Source organism: Astatotilapia calliptera, chromosome 6 (genome assembly GCF_900246225.1).
Source record: "Astatotilapia calliptera chromosome 6, fAstCal1.2, whole genome shotgun sequence".
NCBI lineage: Eukaryota > Metazoa > Chordata > Actinopteri > Cichliformes > Cichlidae > Astatotilapia > Astatotilapia calliptera.
Window position 1 is genome coordinate 29,604,232 of NC_039307.1, and position 19,969 is coordinate 29,624,200.

The 19,969-nt window shown below is 41.4% G+C and overlaps 2 protein-coding genes across 4 annotated transcripts; both read right to left on the bottom strand.

Annotated features, from left to right (window-relative positions):
* Positions 1 to 1,353: 1,353 nt before the first annotated feature.
* arpc1b (actin related protein 2/3 complex, subunit 1B) lies at positions 1,354 to 8,278 on the bottom strand. Of its 2 annotated transcripts, none has more exons than XM_026171567.1 (10): positions 8,160 to 8,278; positions 5,687 to 5,820; positions 4,819 to 4,923; positions 3,350 to 3,572; positions 3,148 to 3,255; positions 2,744 to 2,980; positions 2,577 to 2,652; positions 2,137 to 2,336; positions 1,861 to 1,951; positions 1,354 to 1,775 (listed from the first exon to the last, which is right to left on the bottom strand). In XM_026171567.1, exons 2-10 carry the CDS (start codon positions 5,748 to 5,750, stop codon positions 1,737 to 1,739), a joined length of 1,143 nt encoding a protein of 380 aa, XP_026027352.1. In that variant the 5' UTR covers positions 5,751 to 5,820; positions 8,160 to 8,278; the 3' UTR covers positions 1,354 to 1,736. The 2 variants fall into 2 exon arrangements, with proteins under 2 accessions (XP_026027352.1, XP_026027351.1); XM_026171566.1 differs by lacking the exon at positions 8,160 to 8,278 and adding an exon at positions 6,328 to 6,521.
* Positions 8,279 to 10,632: 2,354 nt separating this feature from the next.
* arpc1a (actin related protein 2/3 complex, subunit 1A) lies at positions 10,633 to 19,072 on the bottom strand. 2 transcript variants are annotated; one of them, XM_026171568.1, is made up of 11 exons: positions 18,709 to 19,072; positions 17,942 to 18,032; positions 17,559 to 17,663; positions 17,115 to 17,337; positions 16,100 to 16,207; positions 15,863 to 15,966; positions 15,619 to 15,727; positions 14,844 to 14,919; positions 14,557 to 14,750; positions 11,552 to 11,642; positions 10,633 to 11,462 (listed from the first exon to the last, which is right to left on the bottom strand). In XM_026171568.1, the coding sequence occupies exons 2-11, from the start codon at positions 18,003 to 18,005 to the stop codon at positions 11,424 to 11,426; spliced, it is 1,113 nt and encodes a 370-aa protein (XP_026027353.1). In that variant the 5' UTR covers positions 18,006 to 18,032; positions 18,709 to 19,072; the 3' UTR covers positions 10,633 to 11,423. The 2 variants fall into 2 exon arrangements, with proteins under 2 accessions (XP_026027353.1, XP_026027354.1); XM_026171569.1 differs by lacking the exon at positions 18,709 to 19,072 and adding an exon at positions 18,598 to 18,698.
* Between the last annotated feature and the right edge of the window lie 897 nt (positions 19,073 to 19,969).

Below are 19,969 nucleotides of genomic sequence, written 5' to 3' on the forward strand. Positions count from 1 at the left end.
TGTTTCTGCGGCGGAATTAATGAGATATGCTACAGGAACCAAGTGGGGCAGAAATAGCTCCTCACACTGACACGTTTTTCAGTTATCTATTTATTTACTGGCAGCCCCTTACATACATTACAGGTCAGAATATCTCCCCCGTTGATGCTTCAGTCTTGACTATTTTATCATTTCAAACCTGACCTTGGCAGGTCGCTTGAACTTAGGAAGAGGCAGGAGGTCTGATAGCTGATAGGTGTTCTCTGTTTTTGGCTTTTTTTTTATTTTACTCAGAGGGATACTTTTTGCTCCACCTGATCTATTGGAAAACTATTAATTATAAATATATATTGTATGGTTAATTGCTAAATATTCACTGCTGACACCTGGGAGTTTCATGTCACAGTTAATTTAAAAAAAATTAAGAGTTTGAGCACTATAGAGGAAGATAAAAAAGTATTTGATTAGATTTTTTTTAAACATCAACAAGACCAAAACACACTTGTAAGTTTGTGCAGCAGGATGTTTTCCCATCAATCGATGAGCAGCTACAACGGCAACAGCTTAGACAGTATTGTACCTGTATTAACAATCTAATAGCATCGATCTATCACGTGAGACACTGCAGTGGATGAGGAGATGTGCATTTGGCTGAAAACCCATCAGTGCTTTTAAAGAACCGGGACTGAATACATGAGTATGTGGAGTCATGTTGATCCTGTGTCTCACATACAAATGTTCATTACTCTTAGGCAGTGGGGTTTGAAAGTAGTAGGGATGGGTAAACTCAACATTACAGATGTAATAATCCCACGTTTCTGTCCACCTGATTCGACCTACAGTTTACAGGCACGACAGCAGCAACAGGAATTCTTGCTGTTCGCTTTAACTGAAAGACTCGGTGAGATAAGACATTTGGTCTGAAGAGGTTAACGAATTGATTGCTTTAATGAAACGTGAGTATAGCAGGGCATCGCCAAACTGTCTGATATATAACACCAAGAAGTTGTAAAATTGCTGTTTTGTACTCATGGCGGGTTTTTCAAACTTGTGTTCGTTAATTTTAAGCATTATGTTATCTAACCAGTACGTTTTAGGATGTAAATTTTATAAAAATGGAATAATATATTACATTACAACATTGTTTTTATACAAAATATTAGCTTTTCCCCAGGTTAGAAAAAAATAATCTCATCTGCGTCACACGAGACAGCAACTTTTCTCAGTTAAAACTGTAAGTGTTCGAACTTTGAACTTAAGTTGTCCATCTGTACAGACAAATAAACAATGAGCTGAAAGGTTCAAAGTCCTTAATCCAGATTTAAACAGACGTAAACACACACACACACACACACACACACACGAACCAGATTCTACTGAGCACTTTAACAGTAATCTTTTATTAAATGCATATTATGACCAGCATAAGCGTTTAACAATTATTGCAGCATTTCATTCTGATTAATAGAAAATGCCTGCTTTAAGCAGTCAGCTCAGGCTGAGCTCTAATCTAAGTCATTAAGTACCGTTTGCAGACATGTGGTCAGTCCCTCTGTATACAGCACTGAATGTAACAAGCTCAGCATAAAGCTTCAGAGAGATCGCAAACACTGTTTGAACTGAAGTCTGCTCGTTGAACCTGCATATATAAAAAATATACCTGATTAAAATAAGGCCAAGAAGCTTTGGGTAATAAGGCAGCAGTTTTTCTCCATAACTCCGGGAGCAACTTTGGTCGGAGAAATGTAAACTTCAGTTTAGACTATCTTCAAGTCCTTCATGGCAGACTCCAGAGACTGAAAAGAAATTGACAGACATGTGAAATCACTGTGGTAGTCAATACCTGGCAATCCTGCATGTCTGTGTCTGTCTGTGTGTTACCTTGACATCCCAAATGCCCATTCCTCCATCCATACCAGTGGTGCAGAATTTGGTGCACTGGTTTCTTCCTCCTTCCAGCACAGAGATTTGGCTGAAATATTGTTTGAGACGTGAGAAAGCCAAGTAGTAACATATCATTTGTTTTAGGGTTTTCATAGCTATATTTAAAAAAAATATCACTTTAACCAAATCCCCTCTCATACCCAACCACACATCACCACTCGCTTTTTGGGGGTTTTAATTTTCATGGATACGAAGCATTTGTTTTCTCCTGACCTGATGCTGTTCTTGTGGAGAGTGTTCAGGTCCTTGTCGGTGTTCTGGGTCTCCGAGGCTCGACGGTCCAGGTTCTGAAAACGCTCCCTGGCGCTGATGCCCTTTTGGGCCGCCTGCTTAGGAACATCCAGTTTGCCACCAAATGTCAAGCTGCCTTTGGCACCGTCATACACAAACAGCACCGGGTAACAATCATGGCCCTAGAGGAAAAGACATACAAAAGGAGATATTACAATATCAGGTTGGAAATATGAGAGACTAGACTCTTGTTTGTTATTCTGGATGCTAGAATAGATACAGCCAGAAAGCGCTATTTATTCATTTATTTACATTATTTATATGGAGACACTGGGCCAGAAAAGTTTGGGATATAAAATTATAAAATTACTTTAAATTAAATTAAAGGAACTGTTGTGTGTGCTGAATAAATGAATACTCACAGCTGCTACCAAGCTGTTCTCAGTAATGAAGGTGACACACAGCAGAGGAAGTGTCTCCGAGCTGAGACTGGTCAACCTGTGGAAGTTGTAGCAAAAAGTCAGAGTGGAGCACACAAAGCAATGTAAACACACAACACGCCCAGCTACACTGCTCTGCCTTCACTTACGTGCCGTTCTTGCCGCCCTCGGACACACAAAGAGTTGAGTCATGGGAGGTCCAGGCCAGGCGGTTGCCAGAGTGCGAGAAGCACACGCTGTGCACCCAGCCGCCGCTTGCTCCTGAAGTCTGAGCTGCTGCTGGAGACCCTCCGGACTCAAAGAGCAACTCCCCAAAGGGCATCTTGCTACCCCAGGGAGTGGGCCCAGGCTTCTCCTCCACCTCCTTTATGTAGGCTGAAAACACTCTGTGAGAGTGAGGGTGGAGATATATTGTTATTTTGAAACCCACATGCCATATATCATGGACTGTATGAGGACTTTCCTTTTTTATATATCTAGGAGTAGCATCAGTGTTGGGCTGTACACGAAGTAATTTTAATAAAGCTGAAAGCTAAGCCTGTCTGTGACATACCTGCATTTGAAATCGCAGGATCCAGCAGCCAGAAGGGCGTTGTTGGGGTGCCAGTCCAAACTCAGGATTGTAGAGCGGATCGGCTTCTTAATGTGCTTACACACCCACCTGCAGATAACAAGAGATGGTTGCTAAACTCTCTCCAAGGGCGCTTCTTAGTATTCAAATAAAGCTTTCTGCATATATTAGTGAATTCGCTCACCAGTCGTTTTCCTGCTCAAAATAGCAGACGGAGATGAGACGAGAGCCGCTGCCAACAGCAAATTTGTTCTCTTTAGGTGACCATTTCACACAGCGAGCGGCACGGTTGATCCTGAGGATGACCAGGGTGGGCTTCCACGTTCCCTCTTTCAGGGTCCACACGTAGGCGTTACGGTCCGCTCCACAGGTAACTATGCGGTTACTTTCCGGAGCCCAATCGATACCTGCGAGATTTTTTTTTAAAAACTCTCAGGAACACATTTCCACTCACTTCTCTATATTACATCAAATAGGCAGAAAAGGAAGAAGAGCTATGCTATTATCAACGTCTCAAATGCATCCAAAATAAATAATTGACTAAAAATCTATAGAGTCTTTTTTCTTTATCTTCAAAGAGATAAAAGTAACTGTGCAGTGACTGGGATCTACTTTGATGTCTTTATACTTACTGGCAATCTACATAGCCAGCAGCTGATTAGAGTAGCTTAAGACAATGACAGGAAATTGTGAAACCAGTGAAGTCTCAGTAGGAGCCTACACTACAACAAAAGTATTGAGCCGCACCTTTCATATAACTCACTTACTTAGTTTGTGTTAAAGCTTAAAGTAATCCATTATTATGGGCATGGGCACTTTGATAGGGGCAGGTGTTAGCTGGTAGCTATGTGCTAGCTGTCACCTCTGCTAATCTAAGTCGCCCCTGGTGGAGTGTGAAGGTACTGCAGGTGGGCTGCAGTTACACCAGAAATTCACGTAAAAATTACTCACAAGTATGTACATTTATATATATTTATCTGCTCTTGTTTTGAAGTTTGTGTCCCAGTAGCAGGTGGGTCACACATTAGCCTAAATGCTTTCTATATGACTGGGTAGCATTAGCGATTTATAGACAACAGCCTGTGTTCTTTGTGTTTTTTGAATAAAATTTTCAAGGAAGTACATCACTTCCTCTTGTATTTTGATTAGACTAAAGATTAAAGATTGTGGTATTTCCTGGTTTTTAAGGAGGCCGCAGCACTCTTGACTTTGGGAATGGCTGATCTGATGCTTGACATTAAGCAATATGAGCATTAATAATCACATAGAGGTGGGGAAATGTTCCTACAGCTTGATTTATTTTGTACCACTGGATAAGGCAACCACAGATTTAGCAATACTGGAAAACTGGATGGCCATTTCCTTGATATCGATTTAGGCAGATCCCAAAAAATGATGGAAACTTGTGCTCGATGTCACAGAAAAACCTAAAGTATTCTACAAAATCTTGTATTTTCACTTTCAGAATTGGTGAACTTGAGTAGTGGCTCTGAGGTTTAGGGGTTAATACGTTCGTCTTACATGCAAACCAAACTTCAGTTTGTCTCAAGCCAGTGCTGCTTCCAAGACCAAACAAACATGCGGATCCGACCCTTTGGGAAACAAGGCAATGTCAGAAAGTCCCTAACTAGTTTTAGTGTTGCTGTGTCTCACCTGTCACCTGCCCATTGTGTTCCTTTAGCTCATGGATTTTGGTCCACTTGGTCCCATCTTTCTTATAGATGTGGACCTCGTGGTTGTTGGGACACAGGGCAATCTCTGTGGCGGAAACAAAGAAGTTTGTGTTTCAAACCATATCAGCACAGATGGTCAACCGTACAAACACAATATTCATCATGGACAAAGTACAGCGTGACTGACACGAGAAGCTTTACAGCGGGCTGCTCAGTGGGGAGTAACACAGAAGAGCTGAGTGGGCACATGAGAAGAGAGAAAAAAAACAAAAAAACACTGTATGTATGAGCCTGGAGGCAGCACACAGACACACAGCATCTTTAAATAGAAGGCGCACAAGACCTGCGATCTTTGTTTTTTGTAACGTTGTAGCAAAGGCTGCATGTTTTAGTCAGCAGATGAGTCAGTGAAGCAGTGTTTGTCCTAGAACAGCAGTGTGGCTTACTTCGGTGTGCTTTTTTTTTTTTTCACAGAATGACTAAACTGTTCATTTTGCAAACCTGAGTGAAACTCGAACAGCCTGGTTAAAGCGTCTCTTACATCCGCTTTGCCCAGAAACCAAAGTACTGTTGAAAAACATCCATATAAGGCTCTGGTTTCCTCCAGCTAACGGAGAGTAAGAACCACTCAGAGAGGCCTACAGACGCCGCCGCCACTGTTACAGGAAACAGGAAATACCTTCTCCCACCTGGGAGCCAGTCGCAAACCTTGGGCTATTACACCATCTGTCACAGACTGTAGTCAGAGCAATATGCACCCATGATGTTGTGCTCAGCTCAAAGATGAGACCACTGGAAGTCACTGAAGAGCAAAAGAGTGACCAATCAGAGAGGGTGGGCAGACTTACGGGATCGATCTTTGTTCCAGGCATGGCAGCTAATTGGTTCCAGCAGGAAGCTGTGGTACGCCATGACCAATCAGATGTTAGAAGGAGATCAGGAAGTAGTAGGAGAGGAACCAGAGGCTGGTGGGCTGTCAAGTCTTTAAAAAAAAAAACCAGAAGTTGCATTTCATGTTGAAAGCAGGAAGTGTTGAAGTACACGAAGAAATGTAAAAGTCTTTTTATTGAATGAAACCGTGAAATGATCCAAAGTGTTTGATACGTAATGAACTGACTTAAACTCCGTTTGTGGGTGAAACACGCTAAACTTATCTCACTCAGAGCGTGTTAATGAAATCCAGACTTTCAGAGGAATGACAGAAACTATGCAGGTCCAAGGTAACGGACATCCCCACAAAAAAAGAGAAAAAGACACTCAACCATTGGAGGAAGAAACCAGGGGAAAAAAAATCAAATTTCTTTCATTTCTATCAGATACTTTACAAACACTAAAACACAAATGTGTGGGAAGCACGATTGCCTGTAGCACGCTTTGGATATTTCTTTGCAGAAAATGCATTATACTCAAATATGTGTGTGTGTGTGGGTGTGTGAGTGAGTGCCTAAGCACACTCAGTCAACTGTTAAATATTTTCTAGGCTACTTACCCCCGAGGGCAGGACAGAGATGAATGGGTGAGCTGAAGAGATGGGAGAGAGTTTTAAAAAAAAGAGCAGAGAAAGCAGAGGAAAGTAGCGGATCAAATAAAGTGGAGGGTGTTCAGCTCGCGGACTCTGGCCAGTCAACGCGAACGCCAACGACAGAGTGAGTGCAGGAAGAGAGAGAAGCTGAACTGAAGAGAGAGAGGGGAGGAGAGGTCAGAGGGGGAAGTGGAGGAGGGTACAGTGAAGCTCAGAGAGGGGAGACAGGCAGGAAGTTTCTGCAGGTTTTTCAGTTCTGAGGGTGGAAATAAAGAAATCATGGGCGTGGCGTGAGAAATGTGAGAGAAGGGGGACCAAAACTGCACTTTTTCTTTAATTGAACTTTAACATTATTAAACAGGAACAGAAAAAAAGTGTTAAAAGTAGTAAAAGAGGGAGGGGCATAAACACAATACAAAGTTATGCACAAAGGAGGAGGCTGAATCTGAGGGAGGGAAGCAAAAAAAAAAAAAAGGAAAAGAAAAGCATGAAAGACACGGAAAAGAAGGGGGAGGGGCGTACGGGGCTGTCTGCATAAAGAAAAAGGAGGAAGTGAAAGAAGAGGGAGGAATCTGCAGGGAGGAGAGGGTGGCATCAGGAGGAGAAAGGGGTTGGCTCTACACTGGATTTGCTATTATTTGTCTACCAGTTACATTATGTGTCCTGTTCTTCATTTATCTTCTTGTTATGATTGCACGCCAACTAGTTTTACCCCGTTGCATCACTGCAGTGCAACCTCAAACATTTAGCTATGAAAACAAGTTAATTTGCTTTTTATTGCACAATCACTTGCAAACAGTGTGTGTGGAAACCACTGGAGCTCTTGTTGTTGCGTTTATAGATCTGAAATCTTTTTTTACTGTAAGTCCAGTCAATGTTTCTTTGAACACTGACTGGACTACTACTTCGTCTATTCATTAGACTTTAACTGCTATGTCAAAGCATTTCTTTCAAGCTTTTAAAGAAGCACGTTGCCTTAATCACTTTTTTCTTGGCAGCAGCAGATTTTCCTTACTCCTCATAATTTCCATTTGGGATTAAAAGTTAAAGCATAAAACTGGCAGTCAGTGAGAGCCTTGAAGCTAAGGTTAAGACTGAGTTTCATGCCGTGCTGCTTACTTGTTTTATACGGGTGAGCTGCTCTGTTCACAGGTACTTTTGTTTCCAATTTGGAGTTAATGAACTTCAAATGGGCCTACATCTCACACACACTCATAAGACACTTCATTTAATTTCCCAACCTTTATTGGGAGACAGTGTATTATTTTTCTTTTTAATTTTGGGACTTTAATGACTTCAAATACTGCCAAAATACTGTCAACTCGTTTAACAAATTGCTTGTACAATTACAGTTAGACTGATTATGTGTGAGTATGTGTGGAAAGTAAAAAGGATATTTTAAAGATCCACAGTGGTAGTAGTTTCACCTAACGAGTGAAACACCCATTAACATGATCTTGGAAGGAGACACAAATTCCTTGTTAACACCAAGCACATCATATTTGGCACAGACCTCTATATTATCAGTGTGACTCACATGATAATATAGAGAATGGTTTACAATTTAAATTGTCAGAAGGCTCAAATATGTCCATTTTCTGGAAATTATTTCATGGTTGAGACTTTCAAGAATTTCAAAAAAACAAAACGTGTTGACCCCTTGCGAATGAGGAAGCAGGTGAAGCCTTCTTTAACCTCCTAAGACCTGAACTCTTTCATGGCATGCATTTTTAATTTCTCTTTGCTATTTGGACTGATTGGGACCTGATAAATGTAAAAACAAAGAATTATCTTTTTACCTGATTTTACTCTAGAAGGTCCTGATATCCACATGTGACGACATTAGTTTTAAATTTCAATAGAAGAGTGGGAGTATAATGTCCTCGTAAGCAATGTTCCCTCTAAGCTGCGCGCGTGCGCAATTGCGCACTGCTGGCACGGTCTCTGCGCAGAAAAATCTGCGTTGCGCACAAAAAAAAATCTAGCCTGAATTGAAATTAAAATTAAAACTTTAACAATTCTGTTTTGCAGTGTTAGTCAGTGAGTGACTGGCTGCTCCAGTATGGGATTAGAACGATGCCACCTTATCCCATAGTCCAGCCAATAATGCGATTCACATTCGTACATACGCAGCTAATCAACGTCGTTGACAGGCTATGACAGCGTCCATCGCCGACACCGGTGTTTTAGCTAGCAAAGCGGCGTGGCTGACGTGGAGTGAAGCCACGTTAATGACAACGTGTACAACCATTGGAGATGTGAGCAGGACAGAAAAGTGTGGACTTTATACCAGTTTTTAAATTGTGTTGATAGGCCACGAAAACCAGAGTTATGATAAAAAATATTTGCAATGTTTGGTTCTTTCCTGAATACTATGGTTGTTTATATTTACTGCGGGAAGAAACGGTAAAAACGGCGTTTTAGAAGGAAAACGCTGGAAAGCACTCTCCACCTGTGAGCAAAAACAATACCAAACCCCCCACCCTTTCCTATTGGTGGAAAAATGTACCATGTCGACCAATCAGAACATGGCATTTGTTGTTTAGGGAGGGGGGAAGTTTCAGGAGTGACAAAAATTTTTTTTTTTAGGAGTGACGGCGGTGTTTTGAGATGTGAGAGATTTGCCACGTTTAGCGCAAATCTTGTGTCGTTAGTGTGTCGTGTAGTCAATAGTTTGTTGTGTGTGTCAGAACAATGAGGCGACTGCTGAATGTTACAGCTGTTACAGCAGTGATACATCTCCTGTTGTCAGGCCTGCAGGTATCAGGCTGTTGTTCTCCTTTATCTCATAGTGGACAGAAATTGTTTTTTGGAGTGGCACAAATAATTTGTGTGGCATCAGATTTGATGCAGAACAGCTGATTGTTCTGTAAATAGTTTGAAATGTTTATTTAAAAAAAACGCCTTGGCTGCATTTTTAGGTAAACTGCTGCAAAAAACGTTGTTTGCAAGACTCAGTTACTTTTTTGAAGAACTATATAATTAATTGCCCAACATTGGTCATTATATACTGTATTTTGCAGAGAGAGAGTTACAGGACTCTCTCCCAGACCACAGATTCACAATATAAGTCATATATATAAATAAATAAATAAAAGTTGTGTTTTCAAAATTGGAGCTCAAGTTATTTTTACTTCCAATAGTGTTAACATACACAGGTCATGAACAAGATTTTTTTTTTTTTTAAATTTTCATTGTAAGTGGGCTAAAGCAGTTAATTAAAAGTAGTCTAACATAAATGCTGTAATTTGATTATTTTAATAAACCATGTAACTTGGATGGATTCGATGCTGGCGTGACCATAGTGCACACGTCTGCTGTCGCTCACAGTGGTCCAAGGGAGTTTGCTCAGACACGTGAAAAATTAGAGGGAACATTACTCGTAAGTGGATATCAGGCCCTTGTAGAGCAATATTTAGCATTGTGGTCTAGACAACCCAAAATGTGATGTCCACATATGTGGACATCAGGTCCTTTGAGGTTAAAGATATTTCTTTGATTTTTTTGAAATCTTAGAAGCATTATTTACTTTTGCACCAGCTTCGGGAAGCTGTAGGTTTTGATTTCTATCTCATCTGGTCATCTTGAAGTGCCAACAAAGACAATGAAAAAGATGACCCACGATAACACCCACTATTCAGTGCGTTCACATCCCAGAATGTCAGCGGCGTACTACGTCATCCCACTCATGAGTCTTCACAATTTGCAGCTCACTGTAACAGGTAAAGTATGGGGGAAGAAAGCGATAAATTTGATTGTATTGTTGCACTGAATACAATGAGAATTAAAAATCCACAGAGGATTCAAGGAGTCTTGAAAACAGTCATATCCAGGACAACTCAATCCTGTTTCACTAAAATACTAGGATGAGAAGTTGATTCCTGTGAAACTGGTGAAAGGACCAAATATAAACCTTCAGCACAGTTTAAGTAAAGACCCAATAGGCGATCGATGCGTACACCTTTCAGTAAAACCTGAATACTCTAGGAGTAGCAATCTTAGTGAACTGTGGAGGGATGCCCAACTTGTTCGTCTGTCCTTCGGCTAAATGAGCTAAAAATCATTGCGGTGACGCCGACACAGAAAGAAGATATAACCTTGTTTACTAAAAATCCGCACAGAGAAACAATGTTCCAGAATTTTTCAGAAACTCCAAGATTTGCATTTAGCTGGGCCTTCACTAACCTATGACAAGCAGAAATATGGATTACATATTGTAATTTGACACACAAACTACCATCTGTCCACATACACAAAGGAAGAGCACAGTCATTTGAGTTGAGTACTGTAAATGTATTTCATCTTTATTTCATGTCTACTCATGGTCAGTTACATAGAAATCCTCCATCTTGTGTGGTTTTAGTGTAGGAGCTACAGAGCCTAGTGTTGGCCAGCTGTCACTCCACACAGAGTTCAGACAGCTGCTTTCTCTCTCCACCATCAGATTCTGTACAACTCCCAAAAGCCAACACGCAACATGTACTCAGAATATCAGTAACCCCGGGTCCTAGTGAAAGCAAATTCGCCCGCTGAAGAATACGAACTATCCTCCAGTAAAACGTCTACTTTCGGTCTACTAAATGTTGTTATTCCGAGAGCATGTTAAGGTTAGCCTGAGGTGGAATACAGTCTGATTTTGGATAAAATGCACCTTTTAGTGTTCAACTTTTGGTACAGGAGGTTAGAGAACATAAAAACACACATTTCACGTCACGTCTAATACGTGTCAGAGGACCTTCCCACTTTGACACCTGGTTAACCTTCGTTTAAAAACAAACAAAATGGGGGAAAAAAAAAAAATCAACAGTGAAGTCACACGTCAGCTCAGCGTGTGTAGTGAGTGTATGTGTGTGAGTGAGTTTAAGCACACACTCACAAGAGTGTGTTATGGTCTGATCAGTGCTTCAGCAGACACTCGATAAAGTATGTATGTTACTGGCTGCGTGGCAGGAGTGGAGGGAGGGCCGGGGTGAGACGGAAAAGGGGCAAGAGGGGTGAGGGCAGGGGAGGAAAAGGGGGAGAAGTGAGGCCGCAGCGTCTCTCCGTTCATTCAAAAGGTTTCTTCACATAATGCGGAGACCCTGGATAGAAGCTTCTAGACTCTGAGGAGGAAAACACATGACAGAGAGTTAGTGATGGAAGACTCAGAAAAAGTTAACTCACAAAAAACACTGTTTCTGTGCATTTTTACCTTGAAGTCCCAAATGGTCATTGCTCCATCGATACCTGTGGTGCAGAACTTGCGACAATCCCTTTTGTCTCCCTCATAGATAGACACTTGGCTAAGAAACAAACACACAGGTGATGATGTTGACAAGCCTTTGTTATCGTTGTGATCTTGGTGGGAAATTTGCTAAAATGCTTATCTGCTGCTAGTTAAATGGTAGTGGTGACAAAAAGGCTTCAGGAAGTCTGTGGGTGTGGCTGAAATATCACATATAAGGTGGAAAACACCACCATCATGAATGGATTCAGTAGGTGCTTTTAATCGTTTTTTCCTGGTTGTTTTACACCTCTTTACCAGACACAATTTCACACTGTGTGCAATATTCAAATATAAATCGGACCTGCCTTTCTTATTTTTGCGTGTCTCTTGTTTCCCTGTTTTTCTTTGAGTCCCTGCTTTCACCACATTCACTCCCTGCTAACAGGCTGAGGCGTGTTAGCAAATTACGACTGAGTAGATTCCATTCTGTGCAAACATTGCTACGACAGCATTCAAGATGCTGATCTTTGACTTGATCTACAAGTTTTGCAGCAGTAAACTCTTTAGAGGAAAACAAAAACAAAACTGAAGTCTGGAGCTCTTACTGTACTTCCAAAGTAACATGAATAATCTTATCACACTGAAGAAAGCAAACAAACTTGTTTCTCAGAATATATTGCAAAATATCAGCTAATTACTGCCGGTCCTCTTGGTCACATTTGAGTGTTGCAATGCCAAACTACACCTTAAAACAATAAAAGCACTACATAAATAAAACTTCTGACCTGTGACCTAGAGATTGAAACGCTTCCTGTTTGAAAACACGTAAAGCTAAGCAGATCTGACACCAGAGATCACCTGAGAATTAATTGAAATCAGCTGCTTATGGCTCTGCATTTTACTTTGAGTGATGAGTCATGTGTCTACGGCTCATCCAAATTTTGTCTGCACAATGTCTGATTGCTCACTAGAACCACATGAAGTGTGCACATTACCACAGACTACAGTGGGGCAAAAAAGTATTTAGTCAGCCACCGAATGTGCAAGTTCCCCCACTTAAAATGATGACAGAGGTCAGTAATTTGCACCAGAGGTACACCTCAACTGTGAGAGACAGAATGTGAAAAAAAAATAATCCATGAATCCACATGGTAGGATTTGTAAAGAATTTATTCGTAAATCAGGGTGGAAAATAAGTATTTGGTCACCTCAAACAAGGAAAATCTCTGGCTCTCACAGACCTGTAACGTCTTCTGTAAGAAGCTTTTCTGTCCCCCACTCATTACCTGTATGAATGGCACCAGTTTGAACTCATCATCTGTATAAAAGACACCTGTCCACAGCCTCAAACAGTCAGACTCCAAACTCCGCCATGGCCAAGACCAAAGAGCTTTCGAAGGACACCAGGAAAAGTATTGTAGACCTGCACCAGACTGGGAAGAGTGAATCTACAATAGGCAAGCAGCTTGGTGTGAAAAAATCAACTGTGGGAGCAATCATCAGAAAATGGAAGACATACAAGACCACTGATAATCTCCCACGATCTGGGGCTCCACGCAAGATCTCATCCCGTGGGGTCAAAATGATCATGAGAACGGTGAGCAAAGATCCCAGAACCACACGGGGGGACCTGGTGAATGACCTGCAGAGAGCTGGGACCAAAGTAACAAAGGTCACCATCAGTAACACACTACAACGGCAGGGAATCAAATCCCGCAGTGCCAGACGTGTTCCGCTGCTGAAGCCAGTGCATGTCCAGGCCCGTCTGAAGTTTGCCAGAGAGCACATGGATGATACAGCAGAGGATTGGGAGAATGTCATGTGGTCAGATGAAACCAAAGTAGAACTTTTTGGTATAAACTCAACTCGTCGTGTTTGGAGGAAGAAGAATACTGAGTTGCATCCCAAGAACACCATACCTACTGTGAAGCATGGGGGTGGAAACATCATGCTATGGGGCTGTTTTTCTGCCAAGGGGACAGGACGACTGATCCGTGTTAAGGACAGAATGAATGGGGCCATGTATCGTGAGATTTTGAGCCAAAACCTGCTTCCATCAGTGAGAACTTTGAAGATGAAACGAGGCTGGGTCTTCCAACATGACAATGATCCAAAACACACCGCCCGGGCAACAAAGGAGTGTAAGAAGCATTTGAAAGTCCTGGAGTGGCCTAGCCAGTCTCCAGACCTCAACCCCATAGAAAATCTGTGGCGGGAGTTGAAAGTCCGTGTTGCTCGGCGACAGCCCCAAAACATCACTGCTCTCGAGAAGATCTGCATGGAGGAATGGGCCAAAATACCAGCTACTGTGTGTGCAAACCTGGTAAAGACCTATAGTAGACGTTTGACCTCTGTTATTGCCAACAAAGGTTATGTTACAAAGTATTGAGTTGTATTTTTGTTATTGACCAAATACTTATTTTCCACCCTGATTTACGAATAAATTCTTTACAAATCCTACCATGTGAATTCATGGATTTTTTTTTCCACATTCTGTCTCTCACAGTTGAAGTGTACCTCTGGTGCAAATTACTGACCTCTGTCATCATTTTAGGTGGGGGAACTTGCACAATCGGTGGCTGACTAAATACTTTTTTGCCCCACTGTATATACTTTTCAAACAGAGTATGTAAGGTTGTTGCAAAACCTGTTTTTATGTATAAAGAATAGAAATAATAATAATAGAAGTGGATGCAGAACAATGGAAAGCTCCTAAAATCATCTGTTTTCTCAAACATGTGATGCCTAACAGCATTGATTCAACACTAAGTGCTCATTTACCAGCAAGCTAGTATTGATGAACTAAAATACTAGAGCCCAACATTAAAACCCATCTGTGTTTTGTACAGGCTAAAGTTTGGAGATGGGGTGTTGGTTAAAATGAATATGATTCATAATATAATTCAACTGCACCATAGGATATAGTCTCCAAAATTACCATTAAAATGTTTGCATTACCCATGCGTGCATTAGTTTTCTGGGTGACCTACGTGATGCTGTTCTGGTGCAGTGTGTCCAGGGCAGTGTTGCGGTCCTCAGTGGTGGCTCTCTTGTCCATGTTCCTGAAGCGCTCCATGGCAGAGATGTTCCTCTGGATGCTCTGCTTGGGGAGGTCGAGCTTTGTCACAAATGTCAGCGCTCCACCGTCGTCGCAACGGAACAGCATCGGACAACAGTCATGACCCTGAGGAGGGAGACAGCAGAGTTACTACAGCGCTCCTGGATCACTAGAAATCTGTGCAAAGGAACATGCAGCCACCATATGCTTTATTCTTACCGCAGCTACTAGACTGTTCTCTGAAATAAAAATGACACTGAGCAGAGGAAGGAACTCCGTCTTCAGCTGTGAAGGACTAAACATAAACAAAATAAAATTAATATGGTCCGAGTGGCTGATTCGATTGCACTTAAAAAGATAAAGAGAACACAGGCACAGGCTACTGAATACTATAGTTTAAAACACCCCAAAATTAATTGTAGCTAAAGAAAAAAAAAAATCATATATATTAAAGAAAAATATGGGATGGGTACCTTTGGCAACACGATGAGTGTGGGATAATTTTAAATGAATGAAAAGGGTTTTGTTTCAGATGAGATTGGGATGGATTCACTTCACTAACTGCTTTATGATTATGCAACAATGGTAATCTCTTTATGGCATTACTCAGTTTGCTTTAAAGGCCACAACATTTGCCCTTTTGTGGTCAATGTTAAGAATTCAAAGTGCAAATTGTGTTTTTACCCCTTGCATTATTTTCTGTAACTTACTCACTTGAGATGATTGTTGTTGTTTTTTTTACATTTTTTGCATAATTGCCGTTAGTGAATCTGTCAAATCCCACAATCAGGTGCGGAGACAACTCTAATTTCACGAGATGTGCTGACATTCAGACCCAACATCAGGCGACACCATTATATATAATTGTGTATATAATTATATATATATATATATATATATTTATATAAGAAGTCAGAATTAAAGCTGACTTCTTATATAAAGAATGAGTAAACCATGTGCATTTTAGAAGAATACAGGTAACAACTAAACATACCTGGCAGTCTTAGAGCTGTCCACCACTGTGACAGTACTGTCATGGCTGACCCAGGCCAGACGGTTACCAGAAGCTGAAAAAGAGACAGAGTGGACCCAACCCCCTCCACCTAAGAAGGCACAAAACACACACAAATTGGTAAGTTCACAGAGCAACTGTAAAAGAATATCGACAAGGCTAAAAATAAATAAATAAATAATAATAAAAAAAAAGGGGGGGGGGGGAGCAGAGGGGGGTGTCAGACCTGCTCCTCCAAATTCTGCTAGCACAGCCCCAAATGGCATCTTGCTGCCCCAGGGTGTGGGGCCTGGTTTCTCCTCCACCTCTTTAATGTAGGCTGAGAACACCCTAGAGACCAGAGAGGGAGAGATGAGCAAGGAAGCGGGCTGGAAGACAGCATGAAAAACAGAAATTGAAACCGGACAAAGCCGCCTAGCTAGTTTTCAATACTCTAATCTTCATCTCCTGAACCATCTTTTACCTGCACTTGAAGTCACATGAGCCAGCAGCCAGCAGGACATTGTTTGGATGCCAGTCCAGACTGAGGATGGTGGAGCGAACTGGCTTTTTGATGTGCTTGCTAACCCACCTAAAACCACACGAAGAAGCAAAGTTTTTATAGCAGGACATGTAAATATTTAAACCCCACAAAAACAAAAAAACGACTCATCAATTATGAGGCACAGCAAAAATAAAAGGGAAGTAATAAGTACAGGGTGGAGGAAAAAAAACAAGTCCTTTAATCCTGGGAGTGTATCTTCATCAGCTGGTTGGAATGCAACGCTTTGCTCTTACACTAGGTGAAGACATTCAATTCCCAGTTCGTTTTAAACTGGACCACACCCCCTACCTCTACATTTGCATGACGACTTCCTTGCAGCACTGCACTCTCTCTGCGCCAGAGATAAGTAGAGAGCACCAGAGAAAGGCTGCCCTTCACCTAATGCTCTGTTAACGTCCTCACATAATTATAGCCTTCACTGGGTTTGTGCTGTGATTGCTTAGCACACATGTATCACCCTCATTCTTCTTTAAATGCTATCAGAACATGCCAACGAAAGAAAATCAACTCTACTTTTGTGTTCATGACATTTACAGGTGTAGCGTTATTATAACTATAATGATAAGTATCATTTCTGTAATGATATTGGTAGCAAGTCAATGTGGCTACCAACAGAATTTTTCACAGTCTATAACTGCTGAGAGAGACATGCCTCCCAACTCTTGATGACGCACTTCTGTATGAAAGTTCAAGCCACACCTCAGATAAGCGTTTCACACAGGCTGTGTGGCTGCTCTGACCTGTTAAAGCAGGTGTGAAAATTGAGGTAAAGCAGTTTGGTCTGGACGTATAGGTTCAAAATAATGCACTAATAATTCAAATAAATTGCAATACTGAACTTAAATGCTGCACTTTCAAAGAAAGACATTATTCACAACATTCACCAGAACATCGGTGCATTTAAATCATGCCACTGCTGGATTAATAGTCTCACCAATCGTTCTCGGACTCAAAGTAGCAGACAGAGATGAGTCGAGCACCGCTGCCCACTGCAAACTTGTTCTCCAATGGAGACCACTTGACGAAGGTGGCCGCTCTGTTGATCCTGAGGATGACCAGTGTGGGCTTCCATACCCCCTCCTTCTGGGACCACACATAGGCATTACGGTCTGCTCCACATGTCACTATGCGGTCACTTTTGGGAGCCCAGTCAATGCCTATAACACAGCCAATAAGCAGTCACTAACAACTCTACTAATAGCTTAGACAAAAAGAAACCCCTTTAGGATCACACAATCCCACCTTAGCTGTGGTTTTACTTATTAAAGAATTCTTCAGAAACATTAATTTTACTGACATGTTGGGTGAGACGTGGACTGAAACGTCACGTTAAATAAGTAAAACAAACGATCAGTCTTAAAAACATCTGATTAACCACCTGTTATATGGCCATTGTGTTCCTTCAGTTCATGGGTCTTAACCCACTGGTTGCCACTCTTCTTGTAGATATGAACTTCATGGTTATTGGGACTAATGGCAATTTCTGAAGGAAAACAAAACAGAAGAAACCAGCTGGTTAACAGGATGAGCACACAGATAACAAACAAGTTAGACCAGTTTTCTGATACATGCCAAATTCCAACCTGTGTTACCCAAAATAAACTGAGTCAATCTTATCTCTGTTCAGATGAAATTGCTCTAACAGCATTCTTTGTAGTTGTGATCTGACCACCCAATGAAGACAAAGACTTTAAGACCTTAACCTTGAAATGTGTTGTGTTAAAGTGAGCATTTCTCATAGCTACAGTCTCAGAGCCTTACGTGTCCTGTCGCGGTTCCATGCGTGGCAGGTGATGGGTTCCAACAGAAACTGATGAAGGGACATGTTTGGGTGTGGTCCTTAAGTTGAACTCTGCGAAGCAAAAACACACAGCAAAAACTCACAAAGCAAAGCAAAACACGGCAAACACACTCCCAGCCAGCAGGAGACCAGAACGATGTCTCGGTAGACTTAAAAACTAAACAAATTACAGCATACATAATGGAAGCTGCTGGTTCACTGCTCACATAGGACAGCTAGTTAACTGTTAACTTTTAAAGCACCCTAACTCGTAATGTACGTGTTAGCCGCTAGCTTGGATTCTTTAGATAAACCCTGTCACCGAGAAGCTTTCTTTACTAGTTTCTCTTAAATAATAATGGCAAATTAACGTTAGCAAGCTGACTTTCACTTAAGTCCTTTTTCGCCCCAAACAGACGTACAACATTCTTCTAAACCAGTACGGACTTGCTAAGCTAGCTCCGGTAATATTACCATTACTAGGTCAGCTGCTTCCCTCGGTAAATTAACATTAGCAAAACGTTTCTAGCAAGTCAATCAAATTGCTAGCTCACATTTCGCCGGTGTTACACAGACCTAATAGCAAGATGGGGAATTTTGAGGGATATAATGACAACGACTGTGTCCACACGCTTACCAGAAGGCCTCCTTTCTAAGATTATTTTTTCCTCGTACAAGAAGCCTTTACTCCCGGTGACAGCTAGACCATTAGCCTGTCCATCCCACTAGCCTCCATATGCTAACTTACCTCGTCAGTCCGGTTCTCCCGAGTGTTGAACTCTTGTTAGCCGGTGAGCTAAATCACGCTAGCGGGGGGAAAGGTTAGATTAGGAGTGGACCTGAATTCGCGGACTCTGGTCAGTCGACACGAATTCGTCCAGGAATGTTGAGGGGAATGTCAAGACGGCCAGCAGGATACGACTGGGAGCATCCGGTAGCTAAAACTCTGCAGCAAAACCCGTGGATGCCAGGCTGACAGCTAGCTTAGCATCATTACGCTAGCTGTTACATTCAAGTGAATAACCTCGTTCACGTCGCTAGATCTCACGTTACTCCTAGCCCGAGAAGAGCTCCTCTGGTGCTTTACCCAGAGTGCTTTAAACGGTTACAAAACAGCACAGACTTGTGGCCGTTGTATCAGTGTTGTATTAAACACGACTAGAGGACTTCATCAGGCTTAGATGGTGTGTTTTGTCTGATAATGTGTGAATAATGCTTGTGAAGCTCGCACACAAGAATTTCACTCACATGTGCTGTACCAATGTACCTGCACATGTGATGTGACAATAAAAGTGATTTGATTTGATTTGCCAAAACACAGAATCACCGACTCGGAATTTTAAAACCAGGTTTTAAATATTTATGGTACTGTAAAATTCTTGACCCACCCCTAGTTTCTCTGTATTTAGCTTTTCATGTCATCTTTTTAAAGTGGTCTTGAGCAATAGTGCTCCAGGCTTTTTTCAGTATTTTTCCACCAAAGAAAGGATTAACAAAGAGCTCTTGGCTGAAAAATTGGCATATCTTTGCATGATAGGCAGTGTGTTCTTAAAATGTTTGAGGAAACTGGACAAGTGAAGGACAAAAGAAGAAGTAGGCCTAAAAACCATCTATAACAGATAAACAGTATCTGATCAAGATGTCATTCTTAAGGAAGAGAAAAGGTTGAAGTATGCCAAATTATACAAGAACTGGACAGAAAATCAGTGGCACCAGGTCTTATTGGAGTGATGAGTCCAAATGTGAAGCTTTTGGCCAAGTCCTCATTAATATGTTGGAAGTCAGTAGGGTCTGTTAAGTATCTGATTGGCATTTTTCAGGCTTCATTTTTCAGCATGACAATGATCACAAATACACTGTTAATGCAGTAAAAGCATAGATTGGCTCCTCCCTGCAACCCTGATAAGGATAAGCATCCAAAGAAATGAGGAGCTCTATTTTGCATAATAGAGCACATCTGGTCTTACTCATAAAGAACAGATTATCTTTGGTGTTTAAAAAAAACAAAA